The sequence below is a fragment of the Ipomoea nil genome, unplaced genomic scaffold (assembly GCF_001879475.1).
Source record: "Ipomoea nil cultivar Tokyo-kokei standard unplaced genomic scaffold, Asagao_1.1 scaffold0943, whole genome shotgun sequence".
In the NCBI taxonomy this organism is placed as follows: Eukaryota; Viridiplantae; Streptophyta; class Magnoliopsida; order Solanales; family Convolvulaceae; genus Ipomoea; species Ipomoea nil.
Window position 1 is genome coordinate 194,045 of NW_017617371.1, and position 18,812 is coordinate 212,856.

An 18,812-nucleotide genomic window follows, 5' to 3' on the forward strand; every position below is an offset into this window, starting at 1 on the left:
AATTGACTGACTTTATTTCATGTTAAAAAAATGAATTTACTTACTAATTATTTAATAAATCAAATATTATTATGTAAAAATTGAATATTGAAAGGTAAAATTAAGTGGAGAATGTACATGTATCATTGTTCATAAGAAAATAATTTAATGTTCACTATTCACAAAAATACTACTATTAATTTTTAAAGTAATCAATCAATATTCTTATATTTTTTACGTTACAAAATTTACTTAAATTTCAATTTGAAATTGAATTAAATTGTTACATATTTTAAATCTAAATTGAGTTTCAATATTAAATATTATATTGAGTTTGACTTAAATATCACTTAAAAGAACTCAACCCAATTCAAGCATATCACCCAAAATTAAGTTCATTTAATTGGGTTTAATTAACTTTTTATGAAGCAGCAGGATGAATTTTACCGGCGCAAATTATGCCATGGAATCGTGTTCACCGAGAATGGTGAACACAAGGCAAAACGACGTCGTTTTTAGGCAAAAAAAAATAAATTTCGCGGATGTGGAGTTAACGGCACGCGTTTGATCAAATTATGAATTTTCTGTTATGAGATTATGAATTTTATGAAAATTCATAATCTCATAACAGAAAATTCATAATCGCATAACAGAAAATTCATAATCTCACAACAGAAAATTCATAATCTCACAACTGAAAATTCATAATCTCATAACAGAAAATTCATAATCTTATAACAGAAAATTCATAATCTCATGGTTCCAAAGTGAATGTGTAGGCATGGTTCCAAAGTGAATGTGCAGGCATGAATTCATAATTTATGAATGTCCGAAATTATGAATGTAATGAAAATTCATAATCTCATAATAGAAAATTCATAATCGCATAACAGAAAATTCATAATCGCATAACAAAAAATTCATAATCTCATAACAGAAAATTCATAATCCGTGATTTCGGGCGGGAATGTGTAGGCATGGTTCCAAAGTGAATGTGCAGGCATGAATTCATAATTTATGAATGTCCGAAATCTTTGTTCACCTCAAATTAAAGTGAAATCGCAAAATGTGAAAATAAAGAAGAAAAGTCACACAATTAATTTAAAAAAAAAAAAAAAAAAGATAACGGTGTACTAACACCGTTAGAACCGTGTTCACCATGAATGGTGAACACGGTTCCATGGCATAACATCTGATTTACCGGAAACGTGGCTGAATGAGCCCGTTAGGCGTTAGTTGACCAACTGTTTTACACTTTTACCCGGATCCGACTTCACTCGCCGAGGCGCACTTCGAGTGACCAACCCGAATTTGTATCGGATCTAGGTCCGACCCGATGACTCGATCAATGATTCAACAATCAACATGCCCTGAAATCACCTACGCCATCGCCAATTCTCTTTCTGTCGTCTGACAAAATAGAGTCATCGTCAAAGCTGCTGTTCCTTCGCATCTGATATTCATCATGGGTAATCTTTCTCTCCTTGTTCAATTCTTATTCTCTCCAGGTGTTTTTTTTTATTTTTTATTTTGGGGGAAGCAAAATGAGCTAATTGTTTTGATTTATTAATTTACAGGTTTGGCGAAGAAGTTCAGGATCGGAGCTGAAGGTATCAACATAGCTAACGATGTTAATTAAGATTCGGTCTTAATTAGTACTTTAATTACCTTGTTAATCATTTCCGCTTATGCTTGAAACTTTGTGAATTTTTACATCAGGATTTGGAAAAATCAATTGGTTTTTAGGCAGAGTTACGCGACAAGGAGGCCATTCTAAGCTTCCGAGTGCCATTGATTCACTAAAAGCGGCTAGTTTTCAGGTATGATTGTATGAACTATGGGACGTAGAATGCAGTTTTGCTTCATAAATGAGCCATTGAGCTCTAAAACTAGTTTTTATTTTATTTTATTTTATTTTATTTTTTTATTGATGCTCTTTGGCTGCTGCTATATAGTATTTTGTTGCAAATATTAAATCATTGCTTAATTGAGGTGCGAAGACACAAGTTAATAGGATCACATAAAGTGTTCCAATTTTATAGGATATGTAATTAGGAAATTTAATACCATTCAACTTCTTGGGATACTTGTTAAATTGCATTATTGTCACTCTTAACTGGGTTGCTCTGTACTTCTCACTATACATTATGCTTAATCTTTGGAATGTAGATTGTCTAGCAAAGTAGCAAATTTCCCATGGTTGCCTCCATGCTGTAGCAAATTAATAATTTGTCCACAATTAGAGCTTTTGTCTAATTGATACATAAGCAAACTACAATTTCCAGGCTTGGAGGTGGGGTTGGCCTTATTTAATGAATGAGAACCATTTTTTGAATCTCAAAACTAGAAAGTTGTTGGCACCAATTCTATTGGATACACTCTTGATTTGTTTAGAAGGAAATCATGATCCTATATTTTCCACTTGGATGAGCTTATCTTTTACTCTTCAGTGGCATAATGGGGGAGACCTACTCTAATTGCAAAATATGCTTTAATATGTGCAAAAAATACTGGAGGTCAGAATTGACAATGACAGCTTGCTGCCTAGAGAGGATCCCACTGGATAACTATGGTCATACACTAAGTAAAACATTTAGTTTCAGTGACCATCATAGTGTTCTTACCAAAGCAGTAGAAAGTCATGCATTTGGAGCCTTTATAACTTTTTCAGTTTTATTTATTCAAGTGCGGTTTTCATTTTGTACCTGATTTAGTTTTTGTATTTATAGCTTAGAGCACTTGATTAGTTGTTTTAGGTCAATATTTTTAGTTGGATGGTAAGAGACAACTAATCCAACCCTGCATCAAGAATATGTACTTTATGAGTCAGCACTCATCACATTGCATGTGAAAATACTAATTGAAGTATTTGTTTCAAAATTTTAGCAGGATGGGCTTGGATCTGCTGGTTTGAAGTCTTTTAGAGTACTTGCACTTATTGGTGCTGGAGTCTCTGGGCTTCTTGGTAGTGCAACTATTGTGTTCTCAGATGAGGCAGAGCATGGCCTAGAATGTCCGAGCTATCCATGGCCTCACAAGGGCATTCTCAGTTCATATGACCATTCTTCGTAAGTAGATTATTTTTCTGTCTCATAATTGTTGAAATGTTTTCAAGAAGAATGTCACTAGGGATTATGGGTAATCTTCTGTTTAGAAAGTTTTAAATTTAAAGCTTCATTGCTTATAATGTCGAAATTTGTTTGTCATTGTTTCGGCTGCATATTCATAAGTTTATTCCCTTATGTGACCTAAGCAAGATGCAGTTAGTTTTGTTTGGGTTTTGAATGTTTATTTTAGCTATCCTATGGTAGAGTGAGCATTAATTTCTGGCTTCATCTACTTAATTTATCAAACAGAATTCGCCGAGGTCACCAGGTTTATCAGGAAGTGTGTGCATCTTGCCACTCTATGTCTCTAGTTTCTTATCGTGATCTTGTTGGTGTGGCATACACTGAGGAAGAAACTAAGGCAATGGCTGCAGAGATTGAAGTTGTTGATGGCCCTAATGATGAAGGTGAGATGTTCACACGCCCTGGGAAGCTGAGTGACCGCTTTCCACAGCCTTATGCAAATGAAGCAGCTGCAAGGTTTGCAAATGGAGGAGCTTATCCTCCTGATCTAAGTCTTATCACAAAGGTATGCTCTTTGGCATCTTAAGATTTGTAGATGGATTTTGATATACATTTATTTGTCTGTAATGTAATAACCCCCTTCCAACCCTGGCTTTCAGGCCCGACATAATGGTCAGAACTATGTTTTTGCCCTTCTAACTGGCTACCGAGATCCTCCTGCTGGTGTCTCTGTAAGTTCTGCCCCTCAAGCTGTTGCTGCTTTTTAGAAAATCAAATGCTAGATTTTTGGGTCTTGATACTGTGACATTCATAGTCACCTTCTGTGAAATTTATGTTTGAATAGTTGTCACAATTAGTTATCTGGTCTCCCAATGCAGATCCGAGAAGGGCTTCACTATAATCCTTACTTCCCTGGTGGTGCAATTGCTATGCCTAAAATGCTCAATGATGGTGCTGTTGAATATGAAGATGGTGTCCCTGCAACAGAAGCACAGGTATATTTTTTGTCTTCATTTCTGCTATTCTGTGTTTTGTCTTTCCCTGATATATTCTTATGAAAATCATACTCTGTTTTATGTACAGATGGGCAAAGATGTTGTAACATTCTTGTCATGGGCTGCTGAGCCTGAAATGGAAGAGAGAAAACTGGTAAGTTGCATTGACTTCTTCCCTCACTTCTTTCTGTATGTTTCAGTTTGAATTGTCTGCAATGCAAGCTTTGGCATCACATGTTGAATCCAACATGGGCAAAAAAAAAATTTAATTGAGGAATATATATATATATATATATATATATATATATATATATATATAAGGTCCCGGCTCATGAGAACCACCCTCCCTGTGAGAACTGTGGACAAATATGGTTGTCCATTTAGTAGATCTGACGGTTGAAAAATGAAAACAAAATTAAAAAAATGGGGTCAGTTTCATAAATATTATAATATTTATGAAACTGACCTCACCCCTTTTTTTTACCTTATTTTGAACCATTAGATCTACTAGATGGACAACCCATATTTGTCCACAGTTCTCACAGGGAAGGTGGCATTACATGTTGAATCCAATATATATATATATATATATATATATATATATATATACACACACACACACACACACACATTCTTGAATGCTTATTTCTCCAGGAGCATATTTGTTGATGAATGCAGCCTTTTTCTGAGTCAATTTTTCATGAAGTTTTAAAAAAACCTCTTAAGTACAAGAAAGTGATTAGATCCTCTATAATTTGATGACTTAGCCTGTATTTGGCACATCAACATCAAGTAATAGTTTAATGTGGGAGTAAAGAAGCTTAAACTTTAGGGCTGAAGACTTTTTAGGTCATCTTTCTTCAATTTTGTTACTCATCTTATTGTCTATTCTCCTTTTAAAATTAATGCACCCAAACCTTGGTTTTAGAGGACCTTTATCATGCTGGAAGGTGCATGAAACAGTGGATGTATACAATTTGGATATGGATAGCGGGATAGGGGCCTAGACGCCTAGTTGCTCTAATTTTTAGCTTCACCAACTAACAATAGCCAAAGTTTTCAATGGTCTTTAAAAAAATAAAAAATTAGATAATGTGTTCCAAACACTAAGATAGATATCCTAACGCAAAATCATCAATGGTATACTATCAACCCCAGCTAAGCTTAGTGAGCCTCAATGAATTTATTACTCAGAAGCATGATGAATATTTGAAATGCAATGTTTACAGCACGTTTGGTTCACAGAATGAATTTGAGGTAATAGGAATGCTATTCCATAAGGAATGGAATAGGCAAAGAATAGAATAGGAATTGTATTCTATTGTTTGGTTCGCGGAAGGAATAGACTTTAGAAATTATATTACAATGTTTGGTTGGTTTAAGGAATAGAATAAAATATGTTTCAAAAGACATAAATACCCTTATAAAAGTATGTGTTGGTGTTGGTGTTGGTGGTGGGGGTGGTGGCGACAGTGGGGGTGGGGGTGGTGGCGACAGTGGCGGTGGCGGTGGCGGTGGCGGGGTGGTGGGGTGGTGGGGTGGTGGTGGTGACCGCGGCGGTGGTTGGGTATTTTCGGTATTATAGTACTAAAGCTATTCCCAAATACTTGAGAATAGCTAATACCAGGGGGTCCCCTAGGAATGGCTATTCCCCCTGCAAAGGGAATAGCTCATTCCCGGGACGCTATTCCCTTGAATAAAATGACAAAACAAGCAATGGAATAGGTGTATTCCCGGGAACGGTATTCCATTCCCGACCTATTCCATGAACCAAACACGCCATTAGTCAAAAGACAGATGGTGGGCATAAAATCAGATGGAGCATGCATTTATTCTTCATAGGCATTTTCTCTTCTGTTCTCCTCTCAGATGTGCTGAGAAAAATGGATTATCTAATCCTTCTGGCTTTCGAATGTATGCAGATGGGTTTCAAATGGATATTTGTGTTGTCACTTGCACTTCTCCAAGCAGGTTACTATCGCCGGTTGAGATGGTCAGTCCTCAAGTCCCGTAAGCTGGTTATCGATGCTGTCAACTGATTCTGCAGCACCTTTGCCTGAATACTGTATCAATGTGAGAGGACAAGAAATAATAATAATAATGATCACTTTGATTGACGATTGGGTTCCGTGAGTTTTATACGGAATAGTGAGCATAGATAGGAGAAGAGACAAGAATGGAGTCTCTATTACAAGTATTCTTGAGTTGTTGTTAAACTCAGATACACAAAATTTTGATGCCATATTTAACTGTCATTTCTATGTTACTCTGTAACTTGATTCATTTCAGGTTTCCATCATCATTGTATTTCAAACTCCATATTTGTGGTTAAGAATAAAAACGAGGTGTCAATGATGGTTTTGGTTTGTTGGCTGAGTTCTACGAGAGTAATTTAGTTTGAATTATTTAATCTTATATATTATTTGTGATGCATAATTTATTATTGTTAAGTATATATATAATATATAAATACAAATGTACTTTTAATTTGGTACTAGAGTTAGATTTATGCTAAACGAAACAAAAAAAAGAAGGAAGATCAATGGCCAAAGTACCTATAAAGTCCATGCATTATAAATGTTTTATTCAATTTAGTTCTTGTACTTTTATTATGTTCAATTTAGTCTATCTACTTAAAAAAGTGGTGAAATCAAGAGCAATAGTTAACGGTGTTAATGTTACCATAATATAGCTTAAATGGCGCTGACATCATTGTTGCCACAATGATATTTATATTACAACTCATATATTAATTTATAAATATTTAAAATTAATTTTTTTATCACTAATATATTAGATTAATATATCCAAAATAAATAATTACAAACATGCTGACACAAGTATCCAAATCTCATTAGGAACATGGTTGTAATATATTAGTAATACTAGTATTTTTTATGCGCGATGCGCAAAAAATAGGTGTTCAATATTAGTACTTTATATTAAAATTTTAAATTTATTTAGATTTTAAATATTTAAATTATTGTAAATAATAATAAACATTTTTTTTTTTAAGTTTGATATTTATATTTTAAGAACTAACTAACATATAACTCCAATATATAATATGTATATATTATTATTAGGGAAAATGGTTAAATAGGCTCTCAAACTTTAGCTAAAAAGTCAATTAGTCCCTTCAATTTTTTAAAGGTGCAATTACACCCATGAACAATGCATTTTGATGCAATGAAGCCCAAATACAAGTGAATGCCCTGCTATCACATATCATTGGAGATTCGGCCACCTTCCGACGTTAATTTCAGGTAAAAAAGTGACTGGCGACCCAGTGCAGTTGCCTTCTCCGTGATCGGCGACCGTTCGTCGGTTGTCGATCACTTTTTTGCCTGAAAATATCGTCGGATCTTCAATGACCTATGATAGCAAGTCGTTTACCTGTATTTGGGCTTCATTGCATCAAAATGCATTGTTCATGGTTTAATTGCATCTTTAAAAAGTTGAAGGGGCTAATTGACTTTTTAGCTAAAGTTTGAGGATCTATTTGACCATTTTTCCTTATTATTATTGAAGAAAAGAAAATATTTGGTGGGTGCACGTGCATAGTAACAATAATGGAAAAGATAACGGAAGTTATAACGGTAGGGGCATGTTTGTCAAAAATATTGTATAGTACAACTTTTATAGCATAATGTATTAAAAAACTTAAATGGATATAAATGAAGGGTATAACCTTCATTCACACTTATTATTAGTATATAATATAGTGGTGGTAAAACTGGCAGTTCAAACCAAAACTAGAACCTTCCTAAAAGCTTTCCGATACGATTTATCATTTCCCATAATTGTGAACCGGAACCGAATCGAAATCATATCTACTTATATGTGGAATTAAAATAAATGTAAAAATGATCAAACACTATTGGTAATGATAAATCGGTTCGGTTTGGTTCCAGTTTCAATTTTGAACCGCTGATTCAAATTTTATTTATTTATTTTAAATTCTATTTCTTATTTTTAAAATAGTCTAAATTTAACAATTATTTTATTTTATTTTATTTCGGTTCTAAATCGTAACCAAATCCGTCCGTACTATTTCGGTTCAATTTTCGGTTAGGTTCGAATCGAACTGTACTCATTCCACATATATGCAATAATTTGTTAAAAAAAAATGAAATACTTATTTTTAAGGGTAAAAATGTCCATCTAACATAAAAAGGAAAAATCGTCACTTTTAACATAACTGAGGGGACAAATGTGAATACATGAATACATGAAGCAAAGGTGCTATAAGCATATAATTTAGGAGAAAAAGTGTCATTTTTTCAAAAAAATAAAGCGCACTAGAAAGATCTTATGTGACGAGTTTGACTGAAAGTGTGTTAGTAAGAATCAAACTCATTATCATCTCAATATGATAATCATATTTTACTCATCACTTAGTCACCCTCCCGGAGTTTATTTCTTATTTATTTAATTTTGTATTATATGTCCATCTTTCATTCCCATATTCCATGGATCCAGTTGCAATTCTTGAGGGGAGCTTGGAACTGCAATTCCTCTCCGTGGAAAAATAATTAATTTCAACCAAATTATGAATTTAAAAAAAAAAAAATTAGAACAGAAAACATATATCCTATCAATTCCTATTATTAATATGTTGTGAATTTCCACCATTATTCTAAATTACGGAGTAATAAACATTGGGAGAAGAGGAGTAATAAACATTTATTTGATAGTGTAGAGTGTATTTGTACCTTTAATTATAACTTTGACCACCCTATAATATATAAATGTATAGTTCCGTTCTCTCCTATTGACAAGTGTCTATACTGAATTTCAAAATCAAAAGTAAAAGAGAATTATAATTATTATATTGATAAACTTCAAACACCAAGCTCTTATTTAGAGTTTTGAAGTTACTCAAATATAGTGATTTTGTTATGTTTAGTCATACACTTTTAAATTGATCATCTAGGATCTTTCAATTTTTAAATTGTTAATATTTGTGGTGCAAGTTAACTACCGTACTCATAGTCCTTCAACTATCAAATTTTAACCATTCATGGTTCTTTCAGGAAGACCGCGACTGGTTAAATTTTGAAAGTTGAAAGACTATGTGTGATTAACTTGGACAACATATAGTAACAATTTGAAAGTCGTAAGACCATGGATAATTAATTTAAAAATTTATGACTAAATTTGATAAAATTACCATACACAAAGGATCTCATATGATATTATCTCTTATTTATTTATTTATTTATTTATTTATTTATTTATGGTCCTATTCTAAAATCTTTTGTTAACTTCACAAGTCATTGAGGCTATATAAATATAATATTATAACTATAGAGAAATTCTAGGATTTTTCCGCCACAATTACAACTGATGGGTGGAAATTTGCAACGCACAAGTGTTGGGACCATACTAGATAGTAGATAGATATTGATGTTTCATGTGTATCCTGCTAATAGATGAATGAAAAGCATGACCACCGATGAATGCATGCATTCTTGTGGCACAAAACAAACCCTCCTCATGCAAAGTTTTAACTTAATAAGTACAAGATTATAAGTTTTATACGTAAAGGGAGTAGTTTATTGATTTTCTTGATTTGAGCCGATCAATTATAAACAACTTATGCTAATTTATCTTTTAATTGTCTTGTGTTGGCTAAGATCATAATACAAAATTATTTATCTAATATACACTTTCACATAGTGATTGTGACGAATTTTCTTCGTCACTCAAAAAACAAATCCTCCTCGCTCGTCTGGAAACTTTAGTTGAAATTCAGTCATAAGAATCCAAACTAAGTTTAGTTCTGATGGGTGTTTTGTAAGGACTCTAAGATTTTATATATATATATATATATATATATATATATATATATAGTAGGGTTCCAATGAGAACACTTGATTAGATGAGAACGTGAGAACAAATCATGTGCATCCATCTAATATTTTTTAATGGTCTAGATTAGATTAATTGTGTGCGAACGCGAATTAAATGTGTGCAAATTTGTGGATTTTGGAGAGGTTTTTGCAAAGTACAAATTTGGGTGTAAGTTCTTGGTTTCTCAAACAGTAAAAATTAGAAGGATAGGTTTTTAACTAATGTCGAGTGGAGGTTTTTGGTGCTTGGGTTTTCTTGCAAAAAAAAAAAAAAAAAGGTTTTTGTCAGAATTTTTTTTTTTTTTTTTTTTAAAATACAGGAGTGCACGTGTGTTACAATGGGAAGTTGGGGTTTTGAATGGTTTTTGCTCCTCCGAGGGTTGTATTTTTGTGGGACCCACTGTGTAAGAGCATCTCTATTAGTTTAGTTTTTACACAGATTTTTAAGTGTCAACTAGGAGAGAAGAGTGTGGGGGAAAAAAAAAGAATAATCAAAAGAAAATAATTAAATGAGGGCGGTCGCCACCCTCAACGACGTGCCCAGCGGGCACTGTGGGTGTGCTTAACGCGCACCAGCTATAATTTTTTTATTTTTTTTTTTTTGGGATAGAGCCCACAATAGGAGACAAAAACCAGCACTACTGCAACACTCTTTTTTCTTCTTGTCTCATCTTTCTCTCTCTTCCACATAAGATTAACAATTTCAAAAACCTATCCAAAAACCATTATTGTGGTTGCCGTAAAGAAAAAAGAATTAGTACAGATCAAAGCTATGCGTGGGGTGTACTATCGTGCCCAGTTGGTGTGTGCACTACTCGCATTAGCTGGACAACTTTTATTTTTTTTTCTTTTGGCGTTAGAATTTGTTTGTTTTTTTTTTTTTTAATAAATCTTTTTTCTACTCCTCTCTTTCTTCTCTTTCCTATATGATTAGCAAAAAAACCAACAAATAAAATTGCTCTTACTAAGGATATTCTTTACATCAATATTTGCTAACATATGAAGCCTAGGCTCCGGCCTAACTACTAGTCTAACTAATTTTCGTTCGTATCGATCCGGTTTAATATAATTAATGAATAAAGTGCTAATCGCTTGGTCATATTGATTTGTCTAGAAGTTTTGAACTCTAAATTTCTTTTAAAAGATAAAAGTAATTGCCGCACATGTCAACCAAACTGGTTTGATTCAATTAACAGTTGAGTCATCTGTATTTGTATACAGTACAGTAATTTAAACCATACATTAACTTCATGTCTTCAATTTGCTTCAGATCAATGCGACTCCTCTATTTCAGAGTCTGTAGAGTGATCCGTTGGATAAATCTGCAAATAAAATCCCTCCACTCTATCAATCTTTCACACTCAAATCATCATTTGAAAAATTACTGATTAATCCAACTCACTTAATTCAAATTTATAATGCGTTTATTAAATGAGCTTTACCTGAGGGCGTTTATCTTCAAAGCTGATAGTCCTAAGCTTTAACTCTCCTCTGCTTGTTGTTAGTTCATCCAACAGCTCCGCGTCGTTCATTCCCGCTTCACCTTCCTCACTTCCAGGAATATTGTGTACTTCCATCTCCTGATAACACACACTTATATTACATTTCTGTTGAGTTTGTCTCATATATATATGTGCTGAATGAAATAGGGTGGGTTGGGCCCACACGGTACAGTACTACATCAACATGTTTAAGGTTGCATATAAATTGCACCCCTGGAAATTATTAAATTTCTGACTACCCGAAAGTAATCTTAAATCAAGTCGAAAGTAAAAAGTGGCCGGAAATAGCAACAAAAGTTTTTCCGGATACCAAAAGTGGTCGGAACAAGGCTTTCGACTTGATTTAAGATCACTTTCAGGTGGTCGGAAATTTCATAATTTCCAGTAGTGTTGTAATGAGCTCTTTTAGCTTACCCTGAAGGAGAAGCTGAGGGAAGGCTGAAGGGCACCGGCAATTTCCTCGTACTCAGCTGCATCAAGTTCTTGCAAGAACCGAGGAGGCAGCAGCTTAGGTAGGAGATGTTGTCTTATGGTTATCAGCAGAAAGAACGGCACGGGGAAGAGAATGCCGGCTATGGGGATCAAGGTGACTCCATAGCAGAGCAGCAAGTATACAAATTGGAACACTGTGAATATCACTATGTGTCTGAATGGTACAGTCTCCACAAATGATGCATGAGCTCCCTCTAGAACCCTGCAAGATTAATTTCCCACTCTTAATTAGTCTCGTTCTGCATTTCTGTTGAGCATATAATATATAAACATAAACGTGCAATCCAACTATCAGCTTAGACTTTTAGTTCACATACTTGAATCTTCTTGCTGGTGTGATGAACAGGAGCAGGATTCTTTCCCAGAGTTGGTTGCCTGGAAGGCTATCCATGGCCATGTAGGCGAAATATCCCCAAAGGACCGAGGTCGGGATCTTCTTCATCACCGGCACTGCACATACTGATGCTGCAACCAGCACGGACTGCAACAGATTGCTCACTCTCTGCTCGTTAACCCGAACAGGCAGGTAATCATCAATGTGTTTCTCGGGATCGAATGTGTCATTATTCCCCTTTTCTCCTTCATTTCCAATCTTCATTACAGCCTCCTTCAAGTCTTCTAGTTCCTTATCCACTGCAGACTTCAATAGCAAAACAAAACAACCATTGTTCATAACCACACCTTCATGGTTTCGCGCTTTTAGCATGAGAAAATTGGAAAGAATAGAGAGACATACAATGGATGAACTGTCTATCTCTATGAACACTGCTTGCATCTTGCCATATATTCCTTGTTTGCTCTCCTTTTGCCTTATACTTTCCTTTGCTGTTTCTACCATCTTCTTCTTCATCAGCTGCTTGGCAGGTGTTAAGAGTCCCACATTGAAAAATATATGAGTTTATAAGGCCATGAGTTAGACTTGCTAATTTATTAGATTCAGTATATTAATTTAGTGTGGTTTGACCCATGTGCATTATAGTATCCACACCTGTCTTTTAAGAACAACCAAGCTTTTAGTGTGCATAGGGGATTGTGGCAGGACACCATTTGAAGGAGGCAGTCCAAGTAAACCGCAAAGCAAAGTCTGAAAAACAAAAACCAATCTGAATCAACTGCCTTGAAGAAGATGAGATCAAATTGTCAAAATGAAAATGGGAAGAATCTCAGTTAGTTAGACCATAAATCCCAAGAGGAAGATGTCATAATGGTATGCTGAAGGGTTCTTCAGATTAAACTCCTTTTGTTGCGCGAGCTGGGAAGCTACGCTGTGGTCGAAGAAATAAAGCCCCGCAATCATCATGGCTGGAATCAAGGCCGCAAAGATGTATGCAGCAGGAACCCTTCCCATATCCTGCACTTTTAACTTTACTTAATTACTTCTGCTCGGCTCTGATACCAAATTGAAACATGTGTTCTGTATATAGAGCCAAGAAATTAAAGATGTACCTGGATAACAGTCCAGTGATGTGTTGCTCCAGAATCCCAAGCAAGGGGACTATAGAGCCTTCTGGGAACACCAGATGGAACTTTGCCCGGTATGCCGTATGAAAGTACTGACCAAACCAGAACCATCAAAGGAACTCCATAATCAGCAATGAAGCTTCTGAACCAGCCTGTGCCATACCACCATGACCTTGCCTTTCTGCTTTTCAAGGCAGTGTAGAGAAGGCCAAGAGAAAATATGACCCCTAGCAGCCCATTGGTGTAAAGCCACTGAAACTGGTTTTTATCTGACTTTGGATCTTCATCTTTTTGAACATTAAACTCACTCACCTTTCCCTGAGAAGTTAGAACATTTGAACAAGTTTTAGAGACCAAAAGGCGTTTACCAAACACTTTAATTTCAATCAGTTAGCTTATCAGCTACTAGCTTTTCAGCTAAGCGTGCCAAACAGATCAGAGTACCTTAATTGCCTCTTGAATAAACAAAACCGCGATTAGCATGCCAAATGTTTCCCCTGCAATCCTTGTGAACCGGTTTATCACCCGACCAGCGTTGAATATCGCCAGAAGAAACAACATCAGAGCTGTCCACACACAAACCCTGCAACATTACATCAAAAGGGTCTATCAATAGTTAGATTTTGGAGTAAAAGAAGTCAAAAGTTTTGGACTAGATCAGAGGACCATAAACTTTTCAAGAAACCAAACAGATGAAGAGAAATTAATTCCTAGTACCTACCATCCGGTCCAAGCCAAATAGAGTTCTTGTCCCAAATCTTTCCTATCTTTAGCAAACTTGTAGAGATAAGTGTACATGATAATGGTGGGCTCTGCAACTCCCAGTATCAGAAGAGGCTGCCCGCCAAGAATGGAGTGCATGATACCACAAATAGCAGTGGAGGACAAGGTTTCCACAGCGCTCAAGCTGCCATCTATTTTCCAACAAACAAAATCTCAGATTAAGGTAAACCCAAAAACTGATTCGATTCGCGAAAATTAATGAAACAGTAGACAAACAGACAGACCTGTGTCCCTGCTCAGTTGCTCTCCAAAGGCAATCACAGGAAGAGCAGAAGCAAAAAAGATATATGCTGTTGGAGCAAGTATCCTGAAAAACATAACTGTTAGAATCAAACGCTTACCACTATGCCAAAAACTAAACTTTATTTTCTTAGCCACATGAACATGAAATACTCAGAACTTTTTTTTTTTTTTCTTTTTTCGGGTGTGGAATATATACAGAGAAGGAAATGTATGTATACCCTATTCCGGACCGGATTCCAGCAACCCAATCTTGCTTATAGCAGGCTATTCTTCCCCTAACATCCTCTGCAATACCTCTGAATGGAGTCCTGAGATTCTGCATGGCTGGAAACCCTGAACATACAGTACAGTATATATATACTCCGTATATCATATAAATCAAGAAAACATAATCTTTTTAGTGGGTGTCCAGTGTCCTTAAAAGAATCAAAATCTTATATTATTATACGCTCTGTGCATTCATATTTTGTTTGAAAAGTAAAGGACTAGCTAGGAAGAATCCAAAGCGCAATACCCTGGAAAATGGAAATATTTTGCAGCGTCTGAGTTGTGTTCCTTTTCAAGTGTTGTATGTTCCAAAGCGCAGAGACGTTTGGTCAGTTATATAACGTGCATGGGCAACGGCCAAATGGCAGACTTGAAAATCACTGGCCACTCGAGGGCATACTCGTACCACCACACATCTATATAAATTTATATATATATATATATATATATATATATATATATATATATATATATATATATACCAGCTCACTTTTAACTTGATTTATCATCATCTTGCAGATTAATTGTTAGGACTTGTCCACAAGAAAAAATTATTGTGTGGACCATGAATATCAAGTACATTTTATATATTAAAAGTATATTATTTTTGTACATTATTAAAAATGTACTTTCAAAAAATGTACTTTACATACATAAATGATGTACCCTTAATATATTAAAAATGTACTTTTTATTTATGGTACACACAATTGTGTGGACTATGGTCAATGCAATAATGATTGGTCCACAAGTTTTCATCTGAGGAGTAGTTCTCATATGATTACAATTATATATATATATATATATATATATATATATATATATATATATGTCACTGTTCAGGTGAGGGTGGACAATCTACATCCATGGATCTTGGAATTACTTATGGTTAGGATTTTATAGCTTTAAAAAAAATTATTTTTCAATTATATTACGAAGAGTCGTTTCGTAATTCTTTAGTGCATCTAAAATAGGTAAAATATTATTTAATGACATTTTACATGTTTTTAGGGATATTTTTTGAATTCACTGTAAAACTTTGTACACTCAAAATGCATGTGTAGAGTTGGTTATGCTACATAGCACAGTAATTTAAAAATATACTCAATCTGAATGATTTTAATAATCAAACTGCATATGCATAGATGATTAAGATATATTGCAAAGTGAAGAGGTTTTCATCTACTACTCACCAATTGTTTTGTGGACGATAATGCATATGCATAGTTGTATATGCACAGTATATAAGGGATAAACCATCCCCACTAATTTTGACCTTACAGTTCAATTTGCACATAGATTTTTGATACATACATGGCACAGTATAAATGGAAGAATCAAACCAAAGGCAATTTTGGAAGAGAAGGAGATTCTCAACAAACAACATTTCGATATGGTTTGGAACTTTAATTTTGTATTATCTAAATCTAAATATATAATAAAAGAATTTTTATCCGTATATTGCACGTGTAATTTACTAGTAATTGCTTATAATATTTCACGCTTGAGAGTTGGGACTAATGAGTTATTTAAATAAATGAATATGTTATATTCAACTCTTACAGGGCGTTTGGTTTGAGGGATTTTAAATTCCCTTCCCACTTAATTCCCACCTAATTCCAAAGGCCATTAAATTCCGTAGTTTGGTTGGAGGGAATTGCAATTCCATGGAATTGCAATTCCCCCATTTTCATGGAATTAAAATCCCATGCCCCCTGGTATTTTAATTCCTGGGAAAAAAAGATAGTGATGAGTCAAAATTACCCCTTCCTTTTTTAACCTAAAATTAATGTCTAACAACAATAATGAACATTTTTGACTTTATACTACTTATTCCCTTTCAATTCCCATGTATACCAAACATTGGAATTGAAATTCCCAGTAATTCTATTCCTATCAACCAAACACTGGAATTTAAATTCCCACTTTATTCCCAGTAATTCAACTCCCATGGAATTATAATTCTTTTCCCACATAATTCCCCCCTCCAACCAAACGCCCTGTTAAGGAATAATTTTAAGAATTATAAGAGAATGATGATAAAGATAATAACCAAAAAGGAAAAGAGTTATATTTACAAATATATTTTTGTCAAAATGAACCATTTTTCTTTTGACTAAAATAAGTATTTTATATTAATTTCATTTTTGATTGATAGTTAAACACTAAAAAATCTAATAAAATAATTTGTAAAAGTTATTTTATGAGGTTCTTAATAAACCCTAAAGTTCCGTGGTAGTTACAAAATGCGTATCATCATTATTATATTATTATACTCAAACAAAAAAAATAAAATTACAGAGGATAATATTTATTTTGTTTGGTCACCGAATCTTGGATTTATTAAGGTTTTCTTGTATTATTCAATTTGTTGTTTATGAGGAATAAATTAAATTGGTTTTATTTGTTGGGAGTTTGACCAGAAATCATGTGCATGTGCCCTACAACATCATTAATAAGCCAGGTAATATTTCTAATAATTGTACCCCCATCATAAGCTGACATTCACAACAAGTTCATGGTCGGAAAGCAAGTACAATCTAGATGGATATTGGCCCTCTCTCTAGCCTCTAGTTTAAATAAAATTACAATTTAAAAAATGTTATTATGTATTCTCTCCCTAAAAAATCAGATACAATCTCATATCCACTTTATTAAAAATTATGAATTGATTTTCAAACTTAGGAGTTTTACACAAACTAGTATTTTCACCCGTGCGATGCACGGAATGGAATTGTTGTAATATACTAAGAATATTTAAATCGATATATAATTATTTAAGAGTTAATTTCACCAGAGGTCGCTTAAAATTTCAGGATTTTGTTTTTATATATAGTATAGATTAGATGTGCAAAGAGAATTGTATTACACTATTTTATAATTTTAGAATAGAATTTTTACCCAGAATTATTGTACGAATGGGAAAGTAGAAATCAATATATTTTATTGGGAAGAGAGATTTTTTAGGAATTGGGCGGGAAGTTAAAATTTCAGGATTTTGTTTTTATATATAGTATAGATTGTATTACAGTATTTTATAATAATATGAGAATAGAATTTTATTATGGAGGATGAAAAGTGTCAATGCCCCAATAAGTCTAGGACCAAAAATGGCATTAACTCTTGTATTCCGTGAGTCACAATAATAATATAAAAATAATTAAATATTATTCAATTCTATATTCTTCTAGGATTTCTATTACCATCATTAATTATTCCCAAATTTACCATAATTAAATAATTTGACCAATTATAAAGAAAGATTATTAAATAATGCATGGGACAATTGTTTAATTAAAAATTTTAAAAATTCATTAATAAAACATAAGGTTCTCATAATTTTTTCTTAATAAAGTATTTTTATTTTTTATTTTAGAAATTGGTGGGCCAAACCGCCTACGACAGTTTGCGGTGGATAGATCTCGAAAAAATATGCGATTTCAAAAAAACATTTGTCTAAAACGGACAACGAAGTCAAAAGTTATGCCTTGCCGAACTTTTGACAATTTACAACTTAGTGTCAAAAGTCAAAAGTTATTAGGAGGAGAGATTTTTTAGGAATTAGGCGGCAAGTTAAAATTTCAGGATTTTGTTTGTATATATAGTATAAATTGTATTACAGTATTTTATAATAATATGAGAATAGAATTTTAAAGCAGAATTATTGTACGAATGGGAAAGTAGAAATCAATATATTTTATTAGGAGGAGAGATTTTTTAGGAATTGGGCGGGAAGTTAAAATTTTAGGATTTTGTTTTTATATATAGTATAGATTATATTACAGTATTTTATAATAATATGAGAATAGAATTTTAACGCAGAATTATTGTACGAATGGGAAAGTAGAAATCAATATATTTTATTAGGAAGAGAGATTTTTTAGGAATTGAGCGGGAAGTTAAAATTTCAGGATTTTATTTTTATATATAGTATAGATTTTTGATGGATCATAATCGGACCTAGAAACACAAATGACAAATAATTGTCAAGTGTTTAAAGGCACACATTGCTAGAAGACAATTTTAATTCATCATTAACAAATTCTTTTAATATTAATAATGCACTTTAAATTTTTCAATTTTTTAATATTAATAATACATTTTAAAATTTCAAATTATTGAAAGATATCTTATTCATTTTTCATTTATATTATTTTCTATTAA

The 18,812-nt window shown here is 33.5% G+C and overlaps 2 protein-coding genes across 4 annotated transcripts; one reads left to right on the top strand and one right to left on the bottom strand.

The window, feature by feature from the left end:
• Positions 1 to 1,200: 1,200 nt before the first annotated feature.
• Positions 1,201 to 6,421, top strand: LOC109179704 (cytochrome c1-2, heme protein, mitochondrial-like). Of its 2 annotated transcripts, none has more exons than XM_019329203.1 (9): positions 1,201 to 1,448; positions 1,557 to 1,589; positions 1,699 to 1,799; positions 2,866 to 3,047; positions 3,336 to 3,615; positions 3,710 to 3,781; positions 3,929 to 4,045; positions 4,134 to 4,199; positions 5,968 to 6,421. In XM_019329203.1, exons 1-9 carry the CDS (start codon positions 1,445 to 1,447, stop codon positions 6,082 to 6,084), a joined length of 972 nt encoding a protein of 323 aa, XP_019184748.1. In that variant the 5' UTR covers positions 1,201 to 1,444; the 3' UTR covers positions 6,085 to 6,421. The 2 variants fall into 2 exon arrangements, with proteins under 2 accessions (XP_019184748.1, XP_019184749.1); XM_019329204.1 differs by having other exon boundaries at positions 1,342 to 1,448; positions 2,869 to 3,047.
• Positions 6,422 to 11,113: 4,692 nt separating this feature from the next.
• Positions 11,114 to 14,945, bottom strand: LOC109179671 (boron transporter 4). Of its 2 annotated transcripts, none has more exons than XM_019329157.1 (13): positions 14,900 to 14,945; positions 14,600 to 14,733; positions 14,363 to 14,445; positions 14,077 to 14,269; positions 13,800 to 13,938; positions 13,341 to 13,673; positions 13,072 to 13,245; positions 12,883 to 12,978; positions 12,631 to 12,747; positions 12,212 to 12,534; positions 11,817 to 12,096; positions 11,343 to 11,480; positions 11,114 to 11,222 (listed from the first exon to the last, which is right to left on the bottom strand). In XM_019329157.1, the coding sequence occupies exons 2-13, from the start codon at positions 14,701 to 14,703 to the stop codon at positions 11,172 to 11,174; spliced, it is 2,031 nt and encodes a 676-aa protein (XP_019184702.1). In that variant the 5' UTR covers positions 14,704 to 14,733; positions 14,900 to 14,945; the 3' UTR covers positions 11,114 to 11,171. The 2 variants fall into 2 exon arrangements, with proteins under 2 accessions (XP_019184702.1, XP_019184701.1); XM_019329156.1 differs by having other exon boundaries at positions 14,600 to 14,714; positions 14,896 to 14,939.
• Positions 14,946 to 18,812: the final 3,867 nt, after the last annotated feature.

What these genes read in the sequence shown, in the direction of transcription:
- LOC109179704 (XM_019329203.1), top strand. An exon ending in GTTCAGGATCGGAGCTGAAG is followed by an intron (nt 1,590 to 1,698) that starts GTATCAACATAG and finishes TTTTTACATCAG; the next exon opens with GATTTGGAAAAATCAATTGG. An exon ending in ATCTAAGTCTTATCACAAAG is followed by an intron (nt 3,616 to 3,709) that starts GTATGCTCTTTG and finishes CCTGGCTTTCAG; the next exon opens with GCCCGACATAATGGTCAGAA.
- LOC109179671 (XM_019329157.1), bottom strand. Translation starts at nt 14,703, where the DNA reads ATGCAGAATCTCAGGACTCCATTCAGAGGTATTGCAGAGGATGTTAGG. An exon ending in TGGTTGTTCTTAAAAGACAG is followed by an intron (nt 12,748 to 12,882) that starts GTGTGGATACTA and finishes CCTGCCAAGCAG; the next exon opens with CTGATGAAGAAGAAGATGGT. An exon ending in ACACCAGCAAGAAGATTCAA is followed by an intron (nt 12,097 to 12,211) that starts GTATGTGAACTA and finishes TTAATCTTGCAG; the next exon opens with GGTTCTAGAGGGAGCTCATG.